The following is a 22,475-nucleotide window of genomic DNA, read 5'->3' on the forward strand; positions in this document are numbered from 1 at the left end:
TCCATACTATTTAGCCTGACATTGCTAAGTCTTAGCAATGTCAGGCTAAATAGTATGGATGTTCTTGTTAGTTTTGACGTAGTATCATTATACACCAAGGTACCTTTAAAGGACTCTTTAGCTCTTATCAACCAACATTTTGATAAGAACATTACGGCCTTATTTGAACATGTGCTTTTATCATCTTATTTTCAGTTTGATGGTGAATTTTATGAGCAAATTGACGGTGTTGCCATGGGAAACCCCCTCTCCCCTCTGGTAGCTAATTTATTCATGGAAGACTTCGAGGACAAGGCACTGGACTCAGCATGTTTTAAACCCACGGTCTTCTGGAGGTACGTGGACGACACATTCGTGGTATGGCCCCATGGTATGGATGAATTACATCGATTTCTTCAGCATTTGAATTCTATCCATGCTAGCATTAAATTTACCATGGAAATAGAAAAAGACGGGTGCCTCCCCTTTCTGGATGTTGTCGTTCGCCGTAAAAGTGATGGCACATTAGGACATGCCGTACATCGGAAACCAACGCATACAAATCTATACCTTCATGCCAGTAGCTGCCATCACCCTTCTCAGAGCATGGGTGTCCTTAAGACCTTAGTGCATCGGGCGCACTGTGTATCCAATGAAGACAATTTACAAGGAGAGCTAACATACCTCAAGAGTATTTTTAAATCGAATGGATATTCTCCGCAACAAATTCGTAGAGCATTCGATGTAAAACCTAAAAAGAAGGTATACGATGCGGAAGAAGATAGTAATTTCTTCAGATCTAGGGCGTTTCTGCCTTATGTGGGTGCTCTTTCTTCAAAGATAGGCCGTATTCTAGAAAAACACAGTGTTAAGGTGATCTTCCGGCCCCCCACGAAGATTGCGGCTTTACTCGGCTCTGTAAAGGACGATTTATTGCTTCGTAAGGCGGGTGTGTACCAGATTCCTTGCGGAAATTGTGAGCAGTCATACATAGGTCAAACAACACGCACCGTTCATGAAAGGTGTGTGGAGCACCGAAGATACACACGCCTATTACAACCAGACAAGTCAGCTGTGGCCGAACATTGTATTGATACGGGTCATTCGATGAATTACAGTGATGTGAAGATTTTAACATCCACCTCTTCTTTTTGGGATTCTGTATTCAAGGAAGCCATAGAAATTCGATTAGCCAACAATTTAATAAACAGAGATAAAGGTTTCAATTTGGACAAAGCATGGAATCCGGCTCTTGGACTAATTAAATTGCAGAGAAGTCGTCACCGTGTCATCGCCGCCGATAAAACATCGATAAGCACATCGAACGTCCGTACGCTTTCGCCACAGGCGGCGCAGCATCTGTGACCCGCATGCGCAGTACCGCCGCGGTGGAGCATATAAGGCCGCGCTTGGCACCTTGTCATCAGTCTTGTGACTCGCTCTGAAGATGGCCGGACGATACGCGGCCGAAATATCAGTAGAAGAAATTTTATTTGCGCGGCTGCATGCCCGAAATTTAATGGATTATCATCTACCTTTGTAGATAAGTTAGTGACCTGATCCGAAAGTTCGACTACTTTCTCCGATAGTGAACACATTTCCTCAGTGTGTTTTTCTGAACCAAGTTTCAGAGTGTCCATTTGTGTTGAAATCGAATCTACTGTGTCCTTTAAGTTTTCCTGAGTTATTGCAAGTTGCGTAACCGAATCGGTAGATGCAACTGAGTCAATTTTAGCCCACAAGGTCTCATGATTTTCATGAACAATGGCTTGCAGTTCTTTTATGGCTGCTTCGTGATTCTGTAATGCATTTTCATGCCGCGAAAAAATAGGTTGAAAATGTTCACAAATTTGTGTTTTTACGTCATTACAGACTTTTTGACATTTCGATTCAATGTTATGTAACTCAGTAGTTAAATCTTCACGTGTTTGTTCAAGTGTGGTGTCTAACTTTTTAAGATTTTGTTCCACTGTGTCTAACTTTTTAAGATTTTGTTCCACTGTATCTAACTTTCGAAGATTTTGTTCCATTGTGTCTAACTTTTGAAGCTTTTGCTGTGTTTGTCCCATTTGCTGTATTAATTGTAATAACAATGCATTGGTGTCTGAAACATGTTCCTCAGTGCTTTTCGGCAGTGAATTTACACCGGAAACATTCACATTTTGACAAGCAGAAAATGTGTCTTGACTTATTTGAGAAAACGGTGAGGATCCAAAACCTGAATCTACAGTATTTGCGAGATCGTGTCGTGTCATTTCGGCTTCCTGAGGCGAGCTATTGCCGACCGATCGATCGATAATGCTTCCCTCTTCACTAATTGTTTCACTGTCCACGCCATTGTTTGACGCCCGCTCCATTTGCCTGTGCACAATTACCAAATTACTACTTTGAACATTAGTTAATTCATTACTCTGCGGCGCTAACACACTGCTTTCGTCTTCACTGTCATTTCTCAATTTACTTTGGAGCCTAGTATTACGTTTTTCACACGCCATTATTGTCACAATATTTCACAATAACACAGAAAAGCACAATTTGAAGAGCAAAAATAAGAGAACACATTAACATAACACTGAAAATAATATCTAGTTAATTGCAGCTGCGAAATACTTGGTGCAAATCTACATGCATGCCACAACTGTTTTACTGTACAACAATGAAAGACTGCAACTACAAAGGAGATTTTCTCTACAATTACGCGCTAGCAATAAACAAAAGCTACACTAATTACACAAACTACAAGAAAAAAAAAAATCAGAAGATTCCAGTGAGGTATCCTCGGCTAAGGGTCGACATATGAAACGTCCCCTTTAAACAATTATACATGACTGTGCTTAAATTGACACACAATATTTTGTTAGCGCAACGCAATCTGACTTTCAAAATTCCCTACAAAAGAATGGCCCTGACTAACATTAAACTATACCTTTCACAAATCACTTACCTCACAAAAATCTTCGCTGCTCAAGCTACTGCAATACAGCGAGCGCGACTACTGCCAGCTAAATAAAAGATTCAAACTATGGAAGGCACTAACTACTGATAGGGATAGTTAGCAAATGAAAGATATTAATAGAGAACAAACAATGTATTTACCTTGATATCATCATATATAAATATAGCAGTTCATGACAAATTTCAAAACTCCGCCATCTCTCTCCCCACATCCACCACTGCTGGCGGCTCACCTCCAACTGCGCAACGCTACGCGCTGTTCACATCCAGCTGCCGCTGGCCAACACTACAATGGCAGACAACAATGCAAACTAGCCACAGACTGCACACAGCACAGCCAGTGATTTTCATATTGAGCGCTACGTAACGTTGCCAATAAGAAAACATAAACAGCCTACTTACATAGAGAAAACATAAACAGCCTACTTACATAGAGAAAACATAAACAGCCTACTTACACCATTTTTTTATTCTCATTTGTGTCTCATTTCTAGGTATATCTGTTACGTTTTCAACTTACTCTCTTCCTATACTCGTTTTTCATTATTCTGTTATGTCATGACATTTACCTTATTTACAGCCTCTAATAGTAAATGTTTTCCTAAGTGAGCTCTCATAAAATTATAGGTATCATGATATACATATAATCGTAAAGATAGTCCATCAGAAAAGAAATGCAGTGAAAGCCATTATCGTGAATATGACAAGTTTTTCGTCAAAAAGCCAATGCAGGGAAATATTTTATCTTGCCCATATTCAGTAAAAATCATTATGCAAATTCAGTAAACAAAAATGAAGAACATATTCTTAGTCTAAGACGAAACACACACAAAAGTTTCATCGTAAAAGCAATACAGTAACTAAAGTCAACTATGTCATCACAAAAATACAAGGTACCAGCTGTCATCACAAAATGACAATAAGAAGTCAGTGTCAAAAGGTGTGTTGGTGCATCGGTAATGTGTAACGGATGAGTCTAAAAGAGAGGAACGCTATTTTAAGCAAGTCATGTCATGCAACAATATTATGAACATTTCACAATACTAACCTTAGCCATGGCAAGGAAATTAACAATTGCTAAAATACAAAAAGGAAGTAAACATTTATTAGTCGCTAATTGTTCACAAAAATACTCATTTTACCACAAAATTTATCTATATTTTGATTAATGGTTTTCTTATTCATGTTTTCCTTCTCTGCCTAGTGTCATCAAAACACTTGTCAATCAACGATGCATCTTATGTGCAACTATGTCTTGTAAATCTGGAATATACAATGAAGCGCCAAAGAAACTGGTATAGGCATGCGTATTCGAATAAAGAGATTTATAAACAGGCAGGATAATGCACTGCGGTCGGCAACACCTATATAAGATAACAAGTGTCTGTTGCGGTTGTTAGATCGGTTACTGCTACTAAACCCGTAGTTTATCAATATTTAAGTGAGTTTGAACGTGGTGTTATTGTCGGCGCACGAGCGATGGAACACAGCACTCCGAGATAGCAATGAAGTGTGGATTTTCCCGTACGACTATTTCACGAATGTAGCGTGAATATCAGGAATCCGGTAAAACATCAAATCTCCGACAGCGCTGCGGCCGGAAAAAGATCCTACAAGAACGGGACCAACGACTACTGAAGAAAATCGTTCAACACGACAGAAGTGAAACCCTTCCGCAAAGTGCTGCAGATTTCAATGCTGGGGCATCTAAAAGTCTCAGCGTGCGAACCATTCAACGAAACGTAATCGATGTGGGCTTTTGGAACTTTCAAGCTGGTGGAGGCTCTGTAATGGTGTGGGGCATGTGCAGGTGGAGTGATGTGGGACCCCTGATACGTCTTGATACGACGCTGACAGGTGACACACTGCCTGGTGACCTGCATCCATTCATGCCCATTGTGCATTCCGACAGACTTGGCCAATTTCAGCAGGACAGTGCGACACCTCAAAGTCCAGAATTGCTACAGAGTAGCTCCAGGAACACTGTTCTGAGTGTAAACATTCCGCTGGCCACCAAGCTCTACAGACACGAATGTTATTTAGCACATATGGGATGCCTTGCGACGTGCTGTTCAGAAGAGATTTCCACCCCCTCGTACTCTTCCGGATTTACGGACAGCCCTGAAACTAGCGCTTACAGCTGGGTTCAGATTGCACCCACGACCTACCTTATTTCGTGGAACGCTGAAGAATATGGTGCATGCATAATGGGTCACAGGCACATTTTACTGGCTGGTGTAAGACGACAGGTAAGGCAGCAGTGCAGTCAGAGATAGGTAGGTTGCGTTTCGCCTGAACGTGAGCCTCTAAGGCCATCTGACCTCTGGATTTTACACTCTGGGTTCATCTCAAAACAGTACAACATTGGCGCTGATGCAGTTGAAGAACTGGAGCAGCGAATTTTATAGTCTTGACAGGGTTTGCGAGAGGGTTAGGGAGACGGATGGAGGGGAGAAGTGAAATAATTCCTCACTACTTCAGAGGCGTGGGCAGCACTGCATCCAAATATGAGGACGATACATGGAACACCTGCTTTAAGAGGTAGATTGTAACATCTAACGTGCCGAGGCAATATTGTACACTACTGGCCATTAAAATTGCTACACCACGAAGATGACGGGCTACAGAAGCGAAATTTAACCGACAGGAAGAGGATGCTGTCATATGCAAATGATTAGCTTTTCAGAGCATTCACACAAGGTTGGCGCCGGTGGCGACACCTACAACGTGCTGACATGAGGAAAGTTTCCAACCGATTTCTCATACACAAACAGCAGTTGACCGGCGTTGCCAGGTGAAACGTTGTTGTCATGCCTAGTGTAAGGAGGAGAAATGCGTACCATCACGTTACCGACTTTGATAAAGGTCGGATTGTAGCCTATCGCGACTCCGATTTATCGTATCGCGACATTGCTCCTCCCGTTGGTCGAGATCCAATGACTGTTAGCAGAATGTGGAATAGGTGGGCTCAGGAGGGTAATACGGAACGCCGTGCTGGATCCCAACGGCCTCGTATCACTAGCAGTCGAGATGACAGACATCTTATCCGCATGGCTGTAACGGATAGTGCAGCCACGTCTCGATCCCTGAGTCAACAGATGGAGACATTTGCAAGACGACCACCATCTGCACGAACAGTTCGACGACGTTTGCAGCAGCATGGACTATCATCTGGGAGAGCATGGCTATGGTTACCCTTGACGCTGCATCACAGACAGGAGCGCCTGCGATGGTGTACTCAACGACGAACCTGGGTGCACGAATGGCAAAACGTCATTTTTTCGGATGAATCCTGGTTCTGTTTACAGTATCATGATGGTCACATCCGTGTTTGGCGACATCGCGGTGAACGCACATTGGAAGCGTGTATTCGTCATCGCCATACTGGCATATCACCCGGCATGATGGTATGGGGTGCCATTAGTTACACGTCTCGGTCACCTCTTGTTCGCATTGACGGCACTTTGAACAGTGGACGTTACATTTCAGATGTGTTACGACCCGTGGCTCTACCCTTTATTCGATCCCTGCGAAACCCAACATTTCAGCAGGATAATGCACGACCGCATGTTGCAGGTCCTGTACGGGCCTTTCTGAATACAGAAAATGTTCGACTGATGCCCTGGCCAGCACATTCTCCAGATCTCTCACCAATTGAAAACGTCTGGTGAATGGTGGCCTAGCAACTGGCTCGTCACAATACGCCAGTCACTACTCTTGATGAACTGTGGTATCGCGTTGAAGCTGCGTGGGCAACTGTACCTGAACACGCCATCCAAGCTCTGTTTGACTCAATGCCCAGGCGTATCAAGGCCGTTATTAGGACCAGAGGTGGTTGTTCTGGGTACTGATTTCTCAGGATATATGCACCCAAATTGCCTGAAAACGTAATCACATGTCAGTTCTAGTATAATATATTTGTCCAATGAATACCCGTTTATCATCTGCATTTCTTCTTGGTGTAGCATTTTTAATGGCCAGTAGTGTATCTCTTGTTGCGGTACGCCTTGGGTGAAATTTCAGCAGAATTATATGGGGACTTCGAAGAGTTTACGTTTCAGATGCAGTTTTACTGAGTAGGGCACTTGAAAGTAAAGTCAGTGGGAGATCTGAACAAGATATTCACAAATAGATCCGAAACGGCTTGTTTGCGGCAATATGCTTGTTAGAAGCTTTTTGCTTCGACAGGTGTTGTATACTCTCACCCACGTTAGGTTTCACTACTAAGCCTGTACACAAATTTTGCAGTTGGCGCTCCTCTCAGCCTGGCAGCTCACGTGACCGCCTTGTATCGCTTGGGTCTTTAAGTCGGCTTTCGTCCAGACGGCTGCCCCTTGTTACAGATTTGTGGAGGAGCCTGACAGAGGACGCACGAGCCGGCCATGCTGTTCAGAGCGGCGACCACGCTGCGGCTGCTAGTCAGGGCAGCGCGCCACGCCCACCACAGCGCCACACCAGCACAGGCGACCACGCCCCCGTGAGTCCCGTCAGCTCTGTTGTTTATTTCTCCGTAGTATATGGTCGACTGTTACAGAGTTGGATCCGTTCCTCTCTCCATTTACACATTCATAATGCCATAAAACACTGATGGAAACGTAAACCATTACATCGTGAACACCATGACAGAACGTTACCTCGACGGATACTCTTGAAACGCCTGCTAAATCACGCATGGCTAACAGGTAATTAGGATGGTGGAAAGGGCCAAGAGAGTTGCGGTCGGATTCATTTCACAATTGTAATTTATTATCATTTAGTTCACAAATACGCTTTTGAAAGAAAGAAATTTGCTTCGCGGCTGAACGTTGAAAGGTGGCTACACTGAGCCACAGCGCCAGAGATTGCGCCAAAGAGTATTAATTATTCAGCCGCCTCCACTGACAGTTCTGGTCGAGATGTGGTAGTAGTCAGTGCTTGCTGAGATGTCGTAGTGAAAAGTTCTTGTCGAGAAGTCGTGGTGGAGAGTGCTTATCGAGATGTGGCAGTAGTCAGTGCTTGTGGAATAGTAGGAGTGAGTCGGTGTTGAGATGTTGTAGTAGGGAGTGCTTGTTCCATGTTTTATGCAGTTGTTTGATGGGTTAGACAGCAGATGTTGTTCGAATGGAGATATTGTAATGATCAGAGTGGTTTTTGTCAATATATATGAAGGTAAAAAAAATTCCCTTTTCTTTTTATTATTTCAATGTCTTAAATAATGCGTCATTACAGGTTCAGTCAACAAAGCATCTGGCTTGTGTTCTTGTATTAGAGTGTAATTCTGGTTTCCTAACGCAATTATAGTATTTATATTTTTTTAATTACTTCAGTATAAATGGTATTTAAAATTTCTTGTCTTATTGAAGAAGAACCGTGCTAGATGTGTACGTTGAATCACACTTCCACACACAGAACAGCTACATTTGTGCTTGTTGTTTCGTAGGTTTTATAGTTGCTGGGGACTTAATTAATTAATTGTGTTAACGGAAATTTCATTTCATTCTTTGTTGTTATTCTATGCAGTCAGATTGCGTACTAAAACTAGTCAGGGCCAACCGTTTACGAGACAGCGTAACCGGACAGACAACTACTAAAAAAAAATTAAAAGTATTTGCATTTCATATCTATATAATTAAGCCCCCATGCAACGTCTCCAAACAGATGCTTTAGAACAAGTTTAATTTTGAAAAGACATGGCACGCAACAGGTGAGAAAAAGACACTGCCTAAAAACTACGTTAGCGGCCAGGCAGGCAGCCAGAACACTAATGGCCACAAGGCAGAAAATTCCGCTGGTTCACTTAACTACGAAACAAGATAATACGGTTAACTTCACCCAAAATGAACACTGCCTGAATTTACGTTAGCGACCAGGGCAGGTAACCAGAACGGCCACACTGCAGAAAATTCCACTGGTTCACTTGACTATGGATGAATTAATGTGATCAGTTCCACCTGACAGCGGCTATCTCGAACACTTCACTCGTTGTTGCTCACAGGAAAACCTCCACAACAACAACGCCAGAACCAACAACGTAATGCTCAAAACCACTCAACCTTCACGTCCTGGGTCGGCGACCGACGATGCTCGTACCAATCGGACAGCTCCAGACAGACTCTGACACTACAGAGAGATCGCCAGCGGGCCCAGTCGACCACGCTGCACAGAGGCGTCCTCAGACCAACCGACCGACCAACAATCCACCAAGTCAGGCCAGGCTTAAGTGATGCGTGGCAGCAACGGTCTGGCGGGCGACGTCCACGCAGGGCTCACTGCTGCTGCAAGCCGGCGACTGGCTGGCCCGGGCTGCGCTCCAGATGCGTTGCAACTGACTGACTGGGCCCAACTCACGACCCGAACTGCCGCCGTGAACTCTCCTCCTCGCACTTTCCGACTGACTCCACGACTGATGACAACCGGGAAGTAATAGCAGTGGAGCAAAGATCCTATCACACGGGGATATATCGATACGCGCTACTAGCGCCGATGACGGTCAGGCAAAACAGCAACTCAGTAACGCCAGTAATTTAAATCAACGTGGTGAGATGGAGAAATGTTAAAACGGGGTATAAAATACCAAATAGTGGGACGGCGTGCAATGCACGGCTCAACTCTGGTATTTCCATTCCTGTAGAATATGCCAATTAAAAGGTGAAACTCCGGTAGTCTATCACCACGAACCACTTGGTACACATTACTGGAAGCTAGGTTGGCATCTCCAATTGCCATGCATAATTTTCTGTTGACGCCATACTACAGAGGTCAGAAATCTGCAAGGTGTCATAGTTAGCTACATTATCACACCAGTAGTATCTGGACTCCTATTAGTAGCCATTGGTATGGTGTGTGAACACCCTTCGCGCGTATGACGGTTTGAACTCTTGGCTGCACTCCCTTTGAGGTGTCTGAAAGTCTGGAGGAATGGAAGCCCATTATTCCTCAAAAGCCGTAACCAGAGAAGCTAGTGATGATAAACTTTGAGTTGTGCAGCAAAGTCGACGTCCGAACTCATCCCAAAGGCGTCTCAATGGTTTCATGTCAGCCTCAAGGCAGGCCAATCCATTTCAGGAAAGCTATTGTCCACAAACCAGTGCCTCACAGACACTGCATTATGACAGGCTGCGTCGTCATGCTGATATAATCGTCGGTTCCCAAAAGTCCCTCTACTGCACGCAGTACACGATCCTATAAAATGTGTTCCTATACTTCCGCATTTAGCCTTTTCTTAAGCACAATAACGGGACGACACGCTAAACAAGAAAAAACACTCCCATACGGTAACATTACCCGAAGAGATTGATTAAATGTATGATGAGATAAAAGAAATTATTCAAATAGTGAAGGGAGACGAAAATTTAATAGTCATGGGTGACTGGAATTCGATAGTAGGAAATGGAAGGGAAGGAAACGTAGTAGGTGAATACGGAATGGGAGTAATGAATGAAAGAGGAAGCCGCCTGGTAGAATTTTGCACAGAGCATAGCTTAATCATAGCTAACACTTGGTTCAAGAATCATAAAAGAAGGTTGTATACATGGATGAGGCCTGGAGATACTGGAAGGTATCAGATAGATTATATAGTGGTAAGACAGAGATTTAGGAACCAGGTTTTAAATTGTAAGACACTTCCAGGGGCAGATGTGGACTCTGACCACAATCTATTGGTTATGACCTGTAGATTAAAACTGAAGAAACTGCAAAAAGGTGGGAACTTAAGGAGATGGGACCTGGATAAACTGAAAGAGCCAGAGGTTGTAGAAAGTTTCAAGGGGAGCATTAGGGAGCGATTGACAAGAATGGGGAACAGAACAGTAGAACAGTGGAACAGAGATGAATTAGTGAAGGTAGCAGAGGATCAAGTAGGTAAAAAGACGACGGCTAATAGAAATACTTGGGTAACAGAAGAGATATTGAACTTAATTGATAAAAGGAGAAAATATAAACATGCAATAAATGAAGCAGGAAAAAAAGGAATACAAACAACGTCTCAAAAATGAGATTGACAGGAAGTCCAAAATGGCTAAACAGGGATGGCTATAGGACAAATGTAAGGATGTAGAGGCTTTTATCAGGGGGGGTAAGATGGATGCTGCCTACAGGAAAATTAAAGAGACCTTTGGAGAAAAGAGAACCACTTGCATGAATATCAAGAGCTCAGATGGAAACCCAGTTCTAAGCAAAGAAGGGAAAGCAGAAAGGTGCAAGGAGTATAAGAGGGTCTATGCAAGGGCTATGTTCTTGAGGACAATATTATGGAAATGGAAGAGAATGTAGATGAAGATGAAATGGGAGATATTTTACTGCATGAAGAGTTTGACAAAACACTGAAGATCTAAGTCGAAACAAGGCCCCCGGAGTAAACAACATTCCATTAGAACTACTGACAGCCTTGGGAGAGCCAGTCCTGACAAAAGTATACCATCTGGTGAGCAAGATGTATGAGACAGGCGAAATACCCTCAGACTTCAAGAAGAATATAATAATACCAATCCCAAAGAAAGCAGGTGTTGACAGATATGAAAATTACCGAACTATCAGTTCAATAAGCCACGGCTGCAAAATACTAACACGAATTCTTTACAGACGAATGGATAAACTGGTAGAAGCCGACCTCGGGTAAGATCAGTTTGGATTCCGTAGAAATACTGGAACACGTGAGGCAATACTGACCCTACGACTTATCTTAGATAATAGATTAAGGAAAGGGAAACCTAATTTTCTAGCATTTGTAGACTTAGAGAAAGCTTTTGACAATGTTGACTGGAATACTCTCTTTCAAATTCTGAAGGTGGCAGGGGTAAAATACCGGGAGCAAATGGCTCTGAGCACTATGGGACTCAACTGCTGTGGTCATAAGTCCCCTAGAACTTAGAACTACTTTAACCTAACTAACCTAAGGACATCACACACATCCATGCCCGAGGCAGGATTCGAACCTGCGACCGTAGCGGTCGTGCAGTTCCAGACTGTAGCGCCCTTAACCGCTCGGCCACTCCGGCCGGCAATACCGGGAGCGAAAGGCTATTTACAATTTGTACAGAAACCAGATGTCAGTTATAAGAATCGATGGGCATGAAAGGGAAGCAGTAGTTGGGAAGGGAGTGAGACAGGGTTGTAGCCTATGCCCGATGTTATTCAATCTGTATATTGAGCAAGCAGTACAGTAAACAAAAGAAAAATTCGGAGTAGGAATTAAAGTCGGTGGAGAAGAAATAAAAACTTTGAGGTCCGCCGATGACATTGTAATTCTGTCAGAGACAGCAACGGACCTGGAAGAGCAGCTGAACGAAAAGAACAGTGTCTTGAAAGGAGGATATAAGATGAACATGAACAAATGCAAAACGAGGATAATGGAATGTAGTCGAATTAAGTCGGGTGATGCTGAGGAAATAAGATTAGGAAATGCGATTTATTGCAACCCTTCATTTCTCATGTCCATCCATGTATATGTTAAGTTCAGTATTAACGGTTTCCCAATCAAATTAAACTCAAAAAGCAAAGAAAGTTTTAAACCAGACGGTCAACTCCCGAATAATTAAAACAGACAGAATCGCATTAAATTGCGGTATTGACAACTCCACAAAGTTTGATATATATCGGGCTGTTGCTGCATGGTTTTACACGTCCCACTTCCATCAGTGTAATAACGACGCCATGTCGTCATATGATCATTTTCCTGTTGCATGTTACATAAGGTTTTCGTATAATGCATTTAAGATCCAAATCTATAAATACTGCCTTAAGCTCATTCCAAATTGTTTTTATACTTTTATCTTGCATTATACATTACATTCTCGGATTACATTTGAAAAGAGTCGATAATGGCTTTTAGTATCTGAGAGTGATTTGGATTCTCCGCGCAGCCCGAGCAACGACACAGATATAACGTCAGAGATACTGAGATTCTCTGCTCCAGACTACAGGCACTGCGGCGAGCACAACAGGTGGCGCCTCCATCTGACAACTGTTCGCCATTACACTGCAGCCCAGCGATTGCACAGCTTCTCGATATACATGAAATGTGTTTACAGACGTGAATACGAACGACCATCATCTGTAGAAGGGAATGACGAAAATGAAGATTTGTGCCGACCGGGGCTCGAGACGGGCTTTCCCGCTTTACGGTAGCGCTCACGTTAACCACTTTGGCTATCGGTGCACGACTCACGGCCAGACCCAAACTCCCACATGTCTTCGTTCCTACATTATAACCTGTTCTAGTACACACATTATGTAATTCCCGTACAGGAGAACACATTTTTATTGGATGTCGTTGCATGGTATCGGCGGATAAATACGATACTGCAGTGCATGCGTTGTTAAGAAGAACGATGCAATGTTTCTTCGGACACGCATCCTTCTTCTTAACAACGCAGGCACTGCAGTATAGGGACCGATGACCTTAACAGTCTGGTCCCTTCAATCCCACAAACCACCAACACTGCAGTATAGTAGTTTCTCGCTAGCTTCTGAAGCTTGAGTATCGTTCCACTGAGTATCAGAGTGTTTTGCCTGGTTATGTTCTGAGATCTGGATTATAGCTTGGTCTGTGATATATGTTTAGAAGAGTTGGCTACGCCTTGGACTTCTGTTGGTTATTCATTGCCCTCGTGATCTTAACCGTCATTCACCTACGGATCCTTCTGTCTTCCTTCCGCCGGTCTCCACGTTGCCACCAGTGCGACTGTGTTTCTACCTAAGCAGAGTAGAAACTGGCTTTCTCACACATTCGTTTTACACACATCAAAAAAAGCTTTGCATCACCCCGATTCCCAGAACTTCTAAAGCTAGACGTTGACTGTGGATATTGTATCACAGACACAGTCCCTTTGACTGTTCAGAGACGTCACTAAACCCGTCCAAAGATGTAAACAACGATGCATGAGCAGCGGAGGGGGTCCGACAGCCGATCAGTTCCAGTCATTTCATCAGGACGGAGTTACACTGCTCGTATTGTCTGTAGTTCAACCACGCCTAGACGGTCAATACTGCTGTTCGGTCGCGTCCGCATTGTTACTTAGTGTCAACAGGGGCAGTGTCCAGGCGTCTCTGAGTGAACCAAAGCGATGTCGTTCGGCCACGGAGGAGATACAGAGAGAAAGGAACTGTCGATGACATGCCTCGCTCAGGCCGCGCAAGGCCTACTACTGCAGTCGATGACCGCTACCTACGGATTATGGTTCGGAGGAACACTGACCGCAACGCCACCATGTTGAATAATGCTTTTCGTACAGCCACAGTACGTCGTGTTACGACTCAAACTGTGCGCAATAGGCTGCATGATTCGCAACTTCACTCCCAGCGTCCATGGGGAGGTCCATCTTTGCAACCACGACACCATGCAGCACGGTACAGATGGGCCCAACAACATGCCGAATGGACCGCTCAAAATTGGCATCACGTTCTCTTCACCGATGAGTGTCACATATGCCTTCAACCAGACAATCGCCGGAGACGTGTTTGGAGGCAACCCGGTCAGGCTGAACACTTTAGACACACTGTCCAGCGAGTGCAGCAAGGTGGAGGTTGCCTGCTGTTTTGGGGCCGACGTACGCCGCAGGTGGTCATGGAAGGCGCTGTAACGGCTGTGCGATACGTGACTGCCATCCTCCGACAGATAGTGCAACGATATCGGCAGCATATTGGCGAGGCATTTGTCTTCATGGACGACAATTAGCGCCCCCATCGTGCACATGTTGTGAATGACTTCCTTCAGGATAACGACATCGCTCGACTAGAGTGGCCAGCATGTTCTCCAGACATGAACCCTATCGAAGATGCCTGAGATAGATTGAAAAGGCCTGTCTATGGACGACACCACTAAATCGCCAGTGGATAGTGGATAGTATGCCATGACGAATACAAGCATGCATCAATGCAAGAGGACGTACTAGTGGTATTAGAGGTACCGGTGTGTACAGCAATGTAGATCACTACCTCTGAAGATCTCGCTGTATGGTGGTACAACATGCAATGTGTGGTTTTCATGAGCAATAAAAAGGCCGAAATGATGTTTATGTAGATTTCTATTCCAAATTTCTGTAGAGGTTCCGGACCTCTCTGAACCGAGGTGATGCAAAACGTTTTTTGATGTGTGTGTTATTCATTTTAAAAATAGAGATATGACGTATGACACGAATGTATAACGTCACTCCTCTCTCTCTCTCTCTCTCTCTCTATTGTTGTTATTATTATCATTATTATTATTAACGTTGATTCCCCGTTAAGGAGAGCGCCAACACACAATCAATTTTCATGACTTTTTTTTCTATCTCTTTTCTTCCCAAAAACCACTCATATTCGCTTTGTTTCTTCTTCCACTCTTCTGTTCACTTCTTTCTTGTTTTCTTCTCTTTGGGCGATTGCTGAAATTTCTGTTTTCTGATTCTTTTTCCTCTGTATTTCTTCCTGTCTGTCATGTCTTCTGCGGAGATGTTCAGTTTCTTGAGGTCTTCCATGGTTTCCTTCACCCAATTGTTTTTCACTGTGTTAGTTGCCACTATGTTAAAAATGTTCTTGATCAATCTATTTTCGTACGTCCTATGTGTACGTCCGTAGAACTTCGTCCTTCCTTTCCTGATGTTGTTTGTAATCGTCTATGTCTGTACAGTTCTTTTGTCGGTCTCTTTATCCAGATCCTCTCTTTCTGAACTGACCTGTAGATCTTTCAGTATTTTCTTCACTTGTTTTTCCATCTCCTTCATTTTCGTTCTTCCCTTGATTATTGTTGTTTCTGAGGCATAGCAGGCCTCTGGTAAGACTACTGTACTGCAGTGTCGTAATTTGGCATTGATGGAAATATTTCTTTTGTTGTAATTGTTCCATTTTTGTAATTTTGTGATCCTTCCCTCATTGGATATTGTGTTCAGTCCTCTTTTCTGTTTAATCTCTCTCCGGTATTTGAAACTATTTACTTGTGCTATCTTTCCAAATTTCGTTGCCAGTGGGTGTCTGTCTGTGGATTTTGTGTCCATGTATTGCGTTTTTTCATATGAGGTTTGTAGTCCTATTTTGACTGACATTTCGTGTACTGCCCCTAGAGCTTCCTTGGCTTCTTTCCTGTTATTTCTTATGATGGCTATATATTGGCAAAGGCCAGACATTTTATGTTGACTGTTCTATCCTTGTCTCTCCCTCATCTTTACCCCAATGACTTCTTTGTGCCATGTCCTCATTATTTTCTTTAAAATCGAATTAAATGGCCGGCCGCGGTGGCCGAGCCGTTCTAGGCGCTTCAGGCGGAACCGCGCGACTGCTACAGTCGCAGGTTCGAATCCTGCCTCGGGCATGGATGTGTGTGATGTCCTTAGGTTAGTTACGTTTACGTAGTTCTAAGTTCTAGGGGACTGATGACCTGAGATGTTAAGTCCCATAGTGCTCAGAGCCAGATCCAAATTAAATAGAATGGATAAAGCCTATCTCCATGCCTCATTCCTGTCTTGATTTCGAACGGTTCCGAGATCTCTCCCTTAAACTTTACTTTGGATGTTGCGTTTGTTAACGTTTCCTGGATTAGCTTCCTGATTTTGTTGTCCACCTTGATTTCTTCCTGTGTGTGGGAGAGTGTTCCTCTGTCTATGGAATCGTAGGCCTTCTTGAAGTCGAAAAGAATGTTATTGTGCTGTTACTGGACTTTCTTGTTGTCAGTATTGTTCTAGGGCATGAGAGATGTTCATTGTAAGATCTTCAGTTTCTGAAACCTCCTTGGTATTCTCCTATCTGCGGATATATTTAAGGCTCTAGCCGACTTAACAGGGCTTTTGATAGAATTTTGTATGTCACAGGCAGCAGTGAAATTCCTCTGTAGTTATAGGGTGTGTTTTGTATCCTTTCCTATGGAAGGGTTGTATTATGGCTGACTTCCATTCTTCTGGTATATTTTCCGTTTCCTAGAGGTTTTTGTTGATTCTGTGTATTTTGGCTGTGATGTGGTCATGGTCTAATTTCCAGATTTCCGCAGTGAGTCCATCTTCTCTAGGTCCACTGATATTTTTCAGTGATTTTATTATTTTCGCGGTCTCCTCGTGTGTTAGAGGTTTGCAATCGAGGTTGGGTTCTCGTTTCTCGAACTGTAGGATCTGCAACGCTTTATCACAGTTTGGTAGTGTGTCGAAGTACTGCGCTTATATTTCACAATTGTTTTTCGGGCTTGTCTCCAGTGTTCCATCTTGTCTTTTGAAGCATGGGCTCGATGGTTGGTATCCTCTCACATTTTCTTTGAATGTTCTGTAAAAGTTTCGTGTGTTGTTTTCGTTAAAGTCCTCTTCTATCTCTTTCAGTTTGTCGTTTTGATAATTTCTTTTTTCTCTACGGATTATTTTCGAAGTAGTCTCTGTATCCTGTTGAATTCTATGACTGTTAAACTTTTTCCAGGCTTGTATTCTGACTTCTATGGCTCTGTCACATGTCGTGTTTCAGCGTTTGTGTTCCCTTTTCTTCGGTGGTTGCCCCGTTTTATCAATTCTTTAACTTTTTCTTACAGTTCTGTGCAGTCGCTACCGCCAATTTTCTTAATTTTTTCTATTATTTCTTTCTTGATTAGTTGCAGGAACTCCGTGTCTGTTCCGAAATTTCTGTTGGTTCTCTTGATTTGTCTCCTGGGTATACACGTCGCTTTAATTTGGAGTAGGTGGTAGTCGTATTCGAAAAATTCTTTCCTTGTTGTTAGATTCATAATTACTCTGGTGTTTTTCATGGATATCGCAATGTGATCTATGTGAAACTCTCCTAACTCGTTCCTCTGGGATTTCCAAGTCCTGAGTTTTTTGTGTGGTTTCTGGAACTGCGTGGACATGATTTTGAGGTCGAAATTCCTGCAAAAGTTTATCAGGTTCTCCCCATTTATTTTTGTCCCTTTGTGGGCTGTGTCTTTTCCTGTTGCGTCTTTGAATTTTCTTTCCCTGCCTGGCTGGGCGTTAAAATCTCCTCGGAAAACTTTCGCGTGACTCGTGCGGATTTTGTTGGTGGTTTCATCCAGACCTTCTCAGAAATCTGATATTTTCTGTGGATTTTCTTGTTGTAATTGTTTGTGGGGGCACGTACATTGATTAGTGTATAAGCTTTGTTTCCAGATCGTATCGTGACTGGTGATATTTTGTCTGATTTTGAAGTGGAATCTATTACAGTCCAGTATCGATTTGTGTACTACATACATATCCCGTTCCGAAGTGTTTTAGATTTCTTCTTGGAACAGTTATGGCTGGTTTCTCCTTGTTTATTCAGGAGTTTGCCGCGTCAATGTGGGTCTCATCTGAGAATCGTGTTTCCTGTATTCCCAGAATTTTAATATTGAATTTATCCATTGTGTTTGTCATTTGTTTCAATTTACCTGGTTTCAGCAGACTGCTCGTGTTGAGCGTTCCCATGTAAGATATTCTCTCAGTTTTGAAGGTTTTTGAGAAGGTCTGACTCTTCTCTTCATGACATGTCTGATCCCCTGGAATCCTACAGTCAGGTCTACTACCCAGACTTATTGACTGGAGCCCCGGCTAGAGGATTTTTTCCCATTGTTCTGTAATGATTACTGGTTTGTGTAGAGATTTTGGTGGTGAAATCACAAAGGATCTCACGTAATTTCTACTGAAGTTTTGAGTTCCAGAAGATTCAATCACAGCCGAGCTCACAGAGCCAACAGAGGCTGACCAGAATACAGGCGTCGACCTTACAGACATGTTTGGATTTTGAAGTTTCACCTGTAACGCTAGGCAGGGGCCGTCACTGGGTGCTACCATCCAGAGCCAGATGGACCCAATAAATTTTAATGATGTTACTCCTCCCGTTCCTCCTTCCTCATCTCTTGCGAGGCGACTCTCCAGGCTTGGAAATATATATCTTTTCACCAAAAATCTGGAGGTGATATACTACGTCATGCGCAACAGGGAAAACTTCGCTGGTGCTTCCCGGTGACACTAGGCTACTTTCTGACTTTTTTACTATCGATTTTTCCCTGAGATGTGTCAGGGCGTAGGCATTCTGTGCCGTGTACAAGTAATGTGTGTTGCCTACAGTCTAGCCATATTATCTGCTTGATTAGGTGCGACATAGCCCTGCAGCTCTCCAAGAGGTAGCATCACAACAACAAGAACAGCAGTTCATTGTGTCTCTTGTCCGTAGTACCTCTCCCAGCAAACAGCTGCGTGTTGCCACCGCCTATGGCGAAACAGTGGTGTGTTGATGGTCACTGTACGTCGTACCCCACACCAGTCACGAACGTTTTTTTCTCGGCGGAACTGGGACATATGCATTTGCTATACGGGGGAGCTACAGGTTGTGGACGCTTAGTAAAACGTGTGTATGAGGAATGCTACCAACAGAGACAGCAATATGACGCAGTGCTCCAGAGGCTACATCGGAGACTGTGCAGCTATAGTACTTCCCATCCACGACAATAGGGCGTCAACACGAGAGGTCCAGAATGAGATTTTCACTCTGCAGCGGAGTGTGCGCTGACATGAAACTTCCTGGCAGATTAAAACTGTGTGCCCGACCGAGACTCGAACTCGGGACCTTTGCCTTTCGCGGGCAAGTGCTCTACCATCTGAGCTACCGAAGCACGACTCACGCCCGGTACTCACAGCCAGTACCTCGTCTCCTACCTTCCAAACTTAACAGAAGCTCTCCTGCGAACCTTGCAGAACCAGCACTCCCGAAAGAAAGGATATTGCGGAGACATGGCTTAGCCACAGCCTGTAAAGTTTGGAAGGTAGGAGACGAGGTACTGGCAGAAGTAAAGCTGTGAGTACCGGGCGTGAGTCGTGCTTCGGTAGCTCAGATGGTAGAGCACTTGCCCGCGAAAGGCAAAGGTCCCGAGTTCGAGTCTCGGTCGGGCACACAGTTTTAATCTGCCAGGAAGTTTCAACACGAGAGGTGTTTGTGCGCTGCAATTTGGAGAGAAAATAGTATATAGGATTCAAGCGAACCCCTCAACAAGAACATGAGCGATCACGAAAGATGTGGGTGTCACTCACACCACCGTGTGAAGTGTGGCTCCATCAGCACTAGTTTCGCACATTCCTTTCACAGGAGGTACAAGCCCTTGGACCCCTATGCGGTTTTCACAGTGGTTGATGCAGTAATGCATTGCGGAGGCATAGTGTGCATCGTGCGTCTTGTTTACAAACGATGCGTGTGTTACGAGAGATGGTCGAATAAATATCCAGAGCAGTCACGTGTGGGCAGAAGAAAACCTCGTTCAACTGCTGCCATGCGCCACCAACACAATTTTTAGTAAACGTATGGGCTGATGTCGTCGTCGAACATATTAGTGTATCCGCTATTTTTCCAGTATGTCTACAAATAAACCGAATGTGCCACAACTTTCTGGGCAATGTCCAAGCTGCTAAGAGGCAGTCCGATGAACTTATCAGTGAAACTGTGGTTGGAAGATGATGGCGCATCACCTCATTTTAACTGTCGTGTGCGAAAACACCCCACTGGCACGTTTGGTGTGAATTGCGTTTGGGATAAGTGGGTGGTTGCCGTGACCACCACGATCACCCGCTCTCAGGCCGGTCGATTTCTTCCTTTTGGGTCACGTGAAAGTAACCTTTATACTACGCCGTGTAGAACACCGCGACATTCTCGGCAGACGAATACAGGAAGCATTTAATGTCATTCAGACCAAGTCACACTTTAGCTTAGAGCATAATTGACTTCTGTCGGTCAATAGTTTTAAGTGTGTTGACGGGAGCGATGTCCGCCAAGTCACACTTTAGCTTTAAATATAATTCCGCTGTTATTCCCTAAGTCCAATGGCAATGGTCACCAGGCCCGAATTATGATGGCAGTGTTCCACACACAGTTTCTACAGTATGTGTGTGGATCACCTCCATGGAGGCAAATTGAGTACCCCATCGCCGCCCATTATCCCCTACTTTAGTGTTTTCTGTAACTCATAACCATAACTTCGTCATGAAGCTCAATCAGGCACGTGAATTAGTTTATTTTGATTCGATTCTAGAGAATTTCAGGTCAAATATACTAATCTTGAATAATGACCATCCATTTTATATGGCCCGTATTGCCAGATGTTACAGATTAGATGTAGACGTGTTCATAAGTACATTCATTTCCGTTTGTGTGCTAAGTGACTAGTATGTTCATACGTTGCAACCATAGCCAAGTAAATGCTTAACATTTACGTCTTAAAAAAATTTTTAGACCTAGTCTTCATGATGACGATGTTGGCTTTATATTATTCTTCCCACTCCTAAGTTCTATTTAGGTGGTTAAACTTCGTGCTTAAGCACAAAATTTTCCTATACAGGCCATACGTTGTAAGCACGTGATGTCTTCCTCGTAGCATGATCAACAAATACTTCATAAATGTTAAGACAGTCGCTATAAGTACGTTCTGCACAGGATAACATATACGCCCTTTTCCTTAGCTATACCTTTTATTTCACTTTACTAATAAATCCAAGGTCAGGAGTTAAGTTCACGTCTTGTCGCACCAAGTAACTATCATACAGTTTCTGCGCAGGCGCAAGGTATTGTGTTCGGCTAGGCGGGCCTCATGACGCTACGGTCAGTTCCAGTACAGCGCTCGTGGCTGCCGCATCGCGGTCGTGAAGTGGGGCCGAGACAGTTTCAGATAAGTTTTTACAAAAAATGGTTCAAATGGCTCTGAGCACTATGGGACTTAACATCTGAGGTCATCAGTCCCCTAGAACTTAGAACTACTTAAACCTAACTAACCTAAGGACATCACACACATCCATGCCCGAGGCAGGATTCGAACCTGCGACCGTAGCGGTCGTGTGGTTCCAGACTGAAGCGCCTAGAACCGCTCGGCCACACCGGCCGGGTAAGTTTTTACAGTTTGACGATAATTTATGGGTATTTAGTTTTAGCTTGACGATGTCCACTATGGACAAACGGTAGTTACTTTTATTCTGAAGAAGGTTGGGTTATCCCGACTGAAACCAAGGTAAATCTAGATAAACTTTGCAACTGAGGCTGTTGGTTTTTAAAATTAAAATCAGTGAATGTTCTTTGTGTATCTCCAACATTCCCTGAACTGTGTTGTCTGTAAATAATGTCAAACCTTCTTTAAAATAACAATGAAATTGGTTGCTATACTTTTAGATGGGGCCCAATCACGCATCTTGCCGTGGGCCGTGTCTTGGCTCTCAGCCGGCCTGTTTGGTTTTGTATCTAGGTGGTGTTCGTTAAACCCAAATCTTCGTTTCTTCCTTCACAAACATTGCCGATACCACTAGTCATGCTGTTGCTAGTAGTTAATATGTGATGTCGACAGCAGGTAGCGTGGTTGCTGTTACAGTCTGCTGATTGCCGGTGTTACAGGCTGGAGCCACGCGGCAAGGCGGCGCTGGTTACAGGCGGTGCAGCCGGCCTGGGTGCTGCCGTCTCCAAGGCGCTGGTCTCGGCAGGGGCCAAGGTACGGCACCAACCAGCGTCTCTGGTTTTCATTCTCCATGGCAGCAGCCAGGATATCTCTCTCTTACCGTATTCATATTCGGTGTGCCATGTGGTCAGTGACGCAATAAATTATTTAAAGTACGTTATTCCTGGTAAACGACTTGCTGACATAAATCGAGGAGTTA

At 43.8% G+C, this 22,475-nt stretch overlaps 1 protein-coding gene across 2 annotated transcripts in view; it reads left to right on the plus strand.

Moving 5' to 3' along the window:
* The window catches only part of LOC124789870 (15-hydroxyprostaglandin dehydrogenase [NAD(+)]-like), a 165,068-nt gene that overhangs the window by 75,476 nt on the left and 67,117 nt on the right, over window positions 1–22,475 (plus strand). For both annotated transcript variants that reach the window (XM_047257383.1, XM_047257384.1), the window contains exons 2-3: window positions 7,278–7,411; window positions 22,216–22,309. In XM_047257383.1, coding sequence (XP_047113339.1) covers window positions 7,317–7,411; window positions 22,216–22,309 — 189 coding nt within the window. In that variant the 5' untranslated portion in view covers window positions 7,278–7,316. The remainder of the gene's footprint in view (window positions 1–7,277; window positions 7,412–22,215; window positions 22,310–22,475) is intronic.

This window comes from Schistocerca piceifrons, chromosome 3, assembly GCF_021461385.2.
Source record: "Schistocerca piceifrons isolate TAMUIC-IGC-003096 chromosome 3, iqSchPice1.1, whole genome shotgun sequence".
NCBI classification, from domain to species: Eukaryota; Metazoa; Arthropoda; class Insecta; order Orthoptera; family Acrididae; genus Schistocerca; species Schistocerca piceifrons.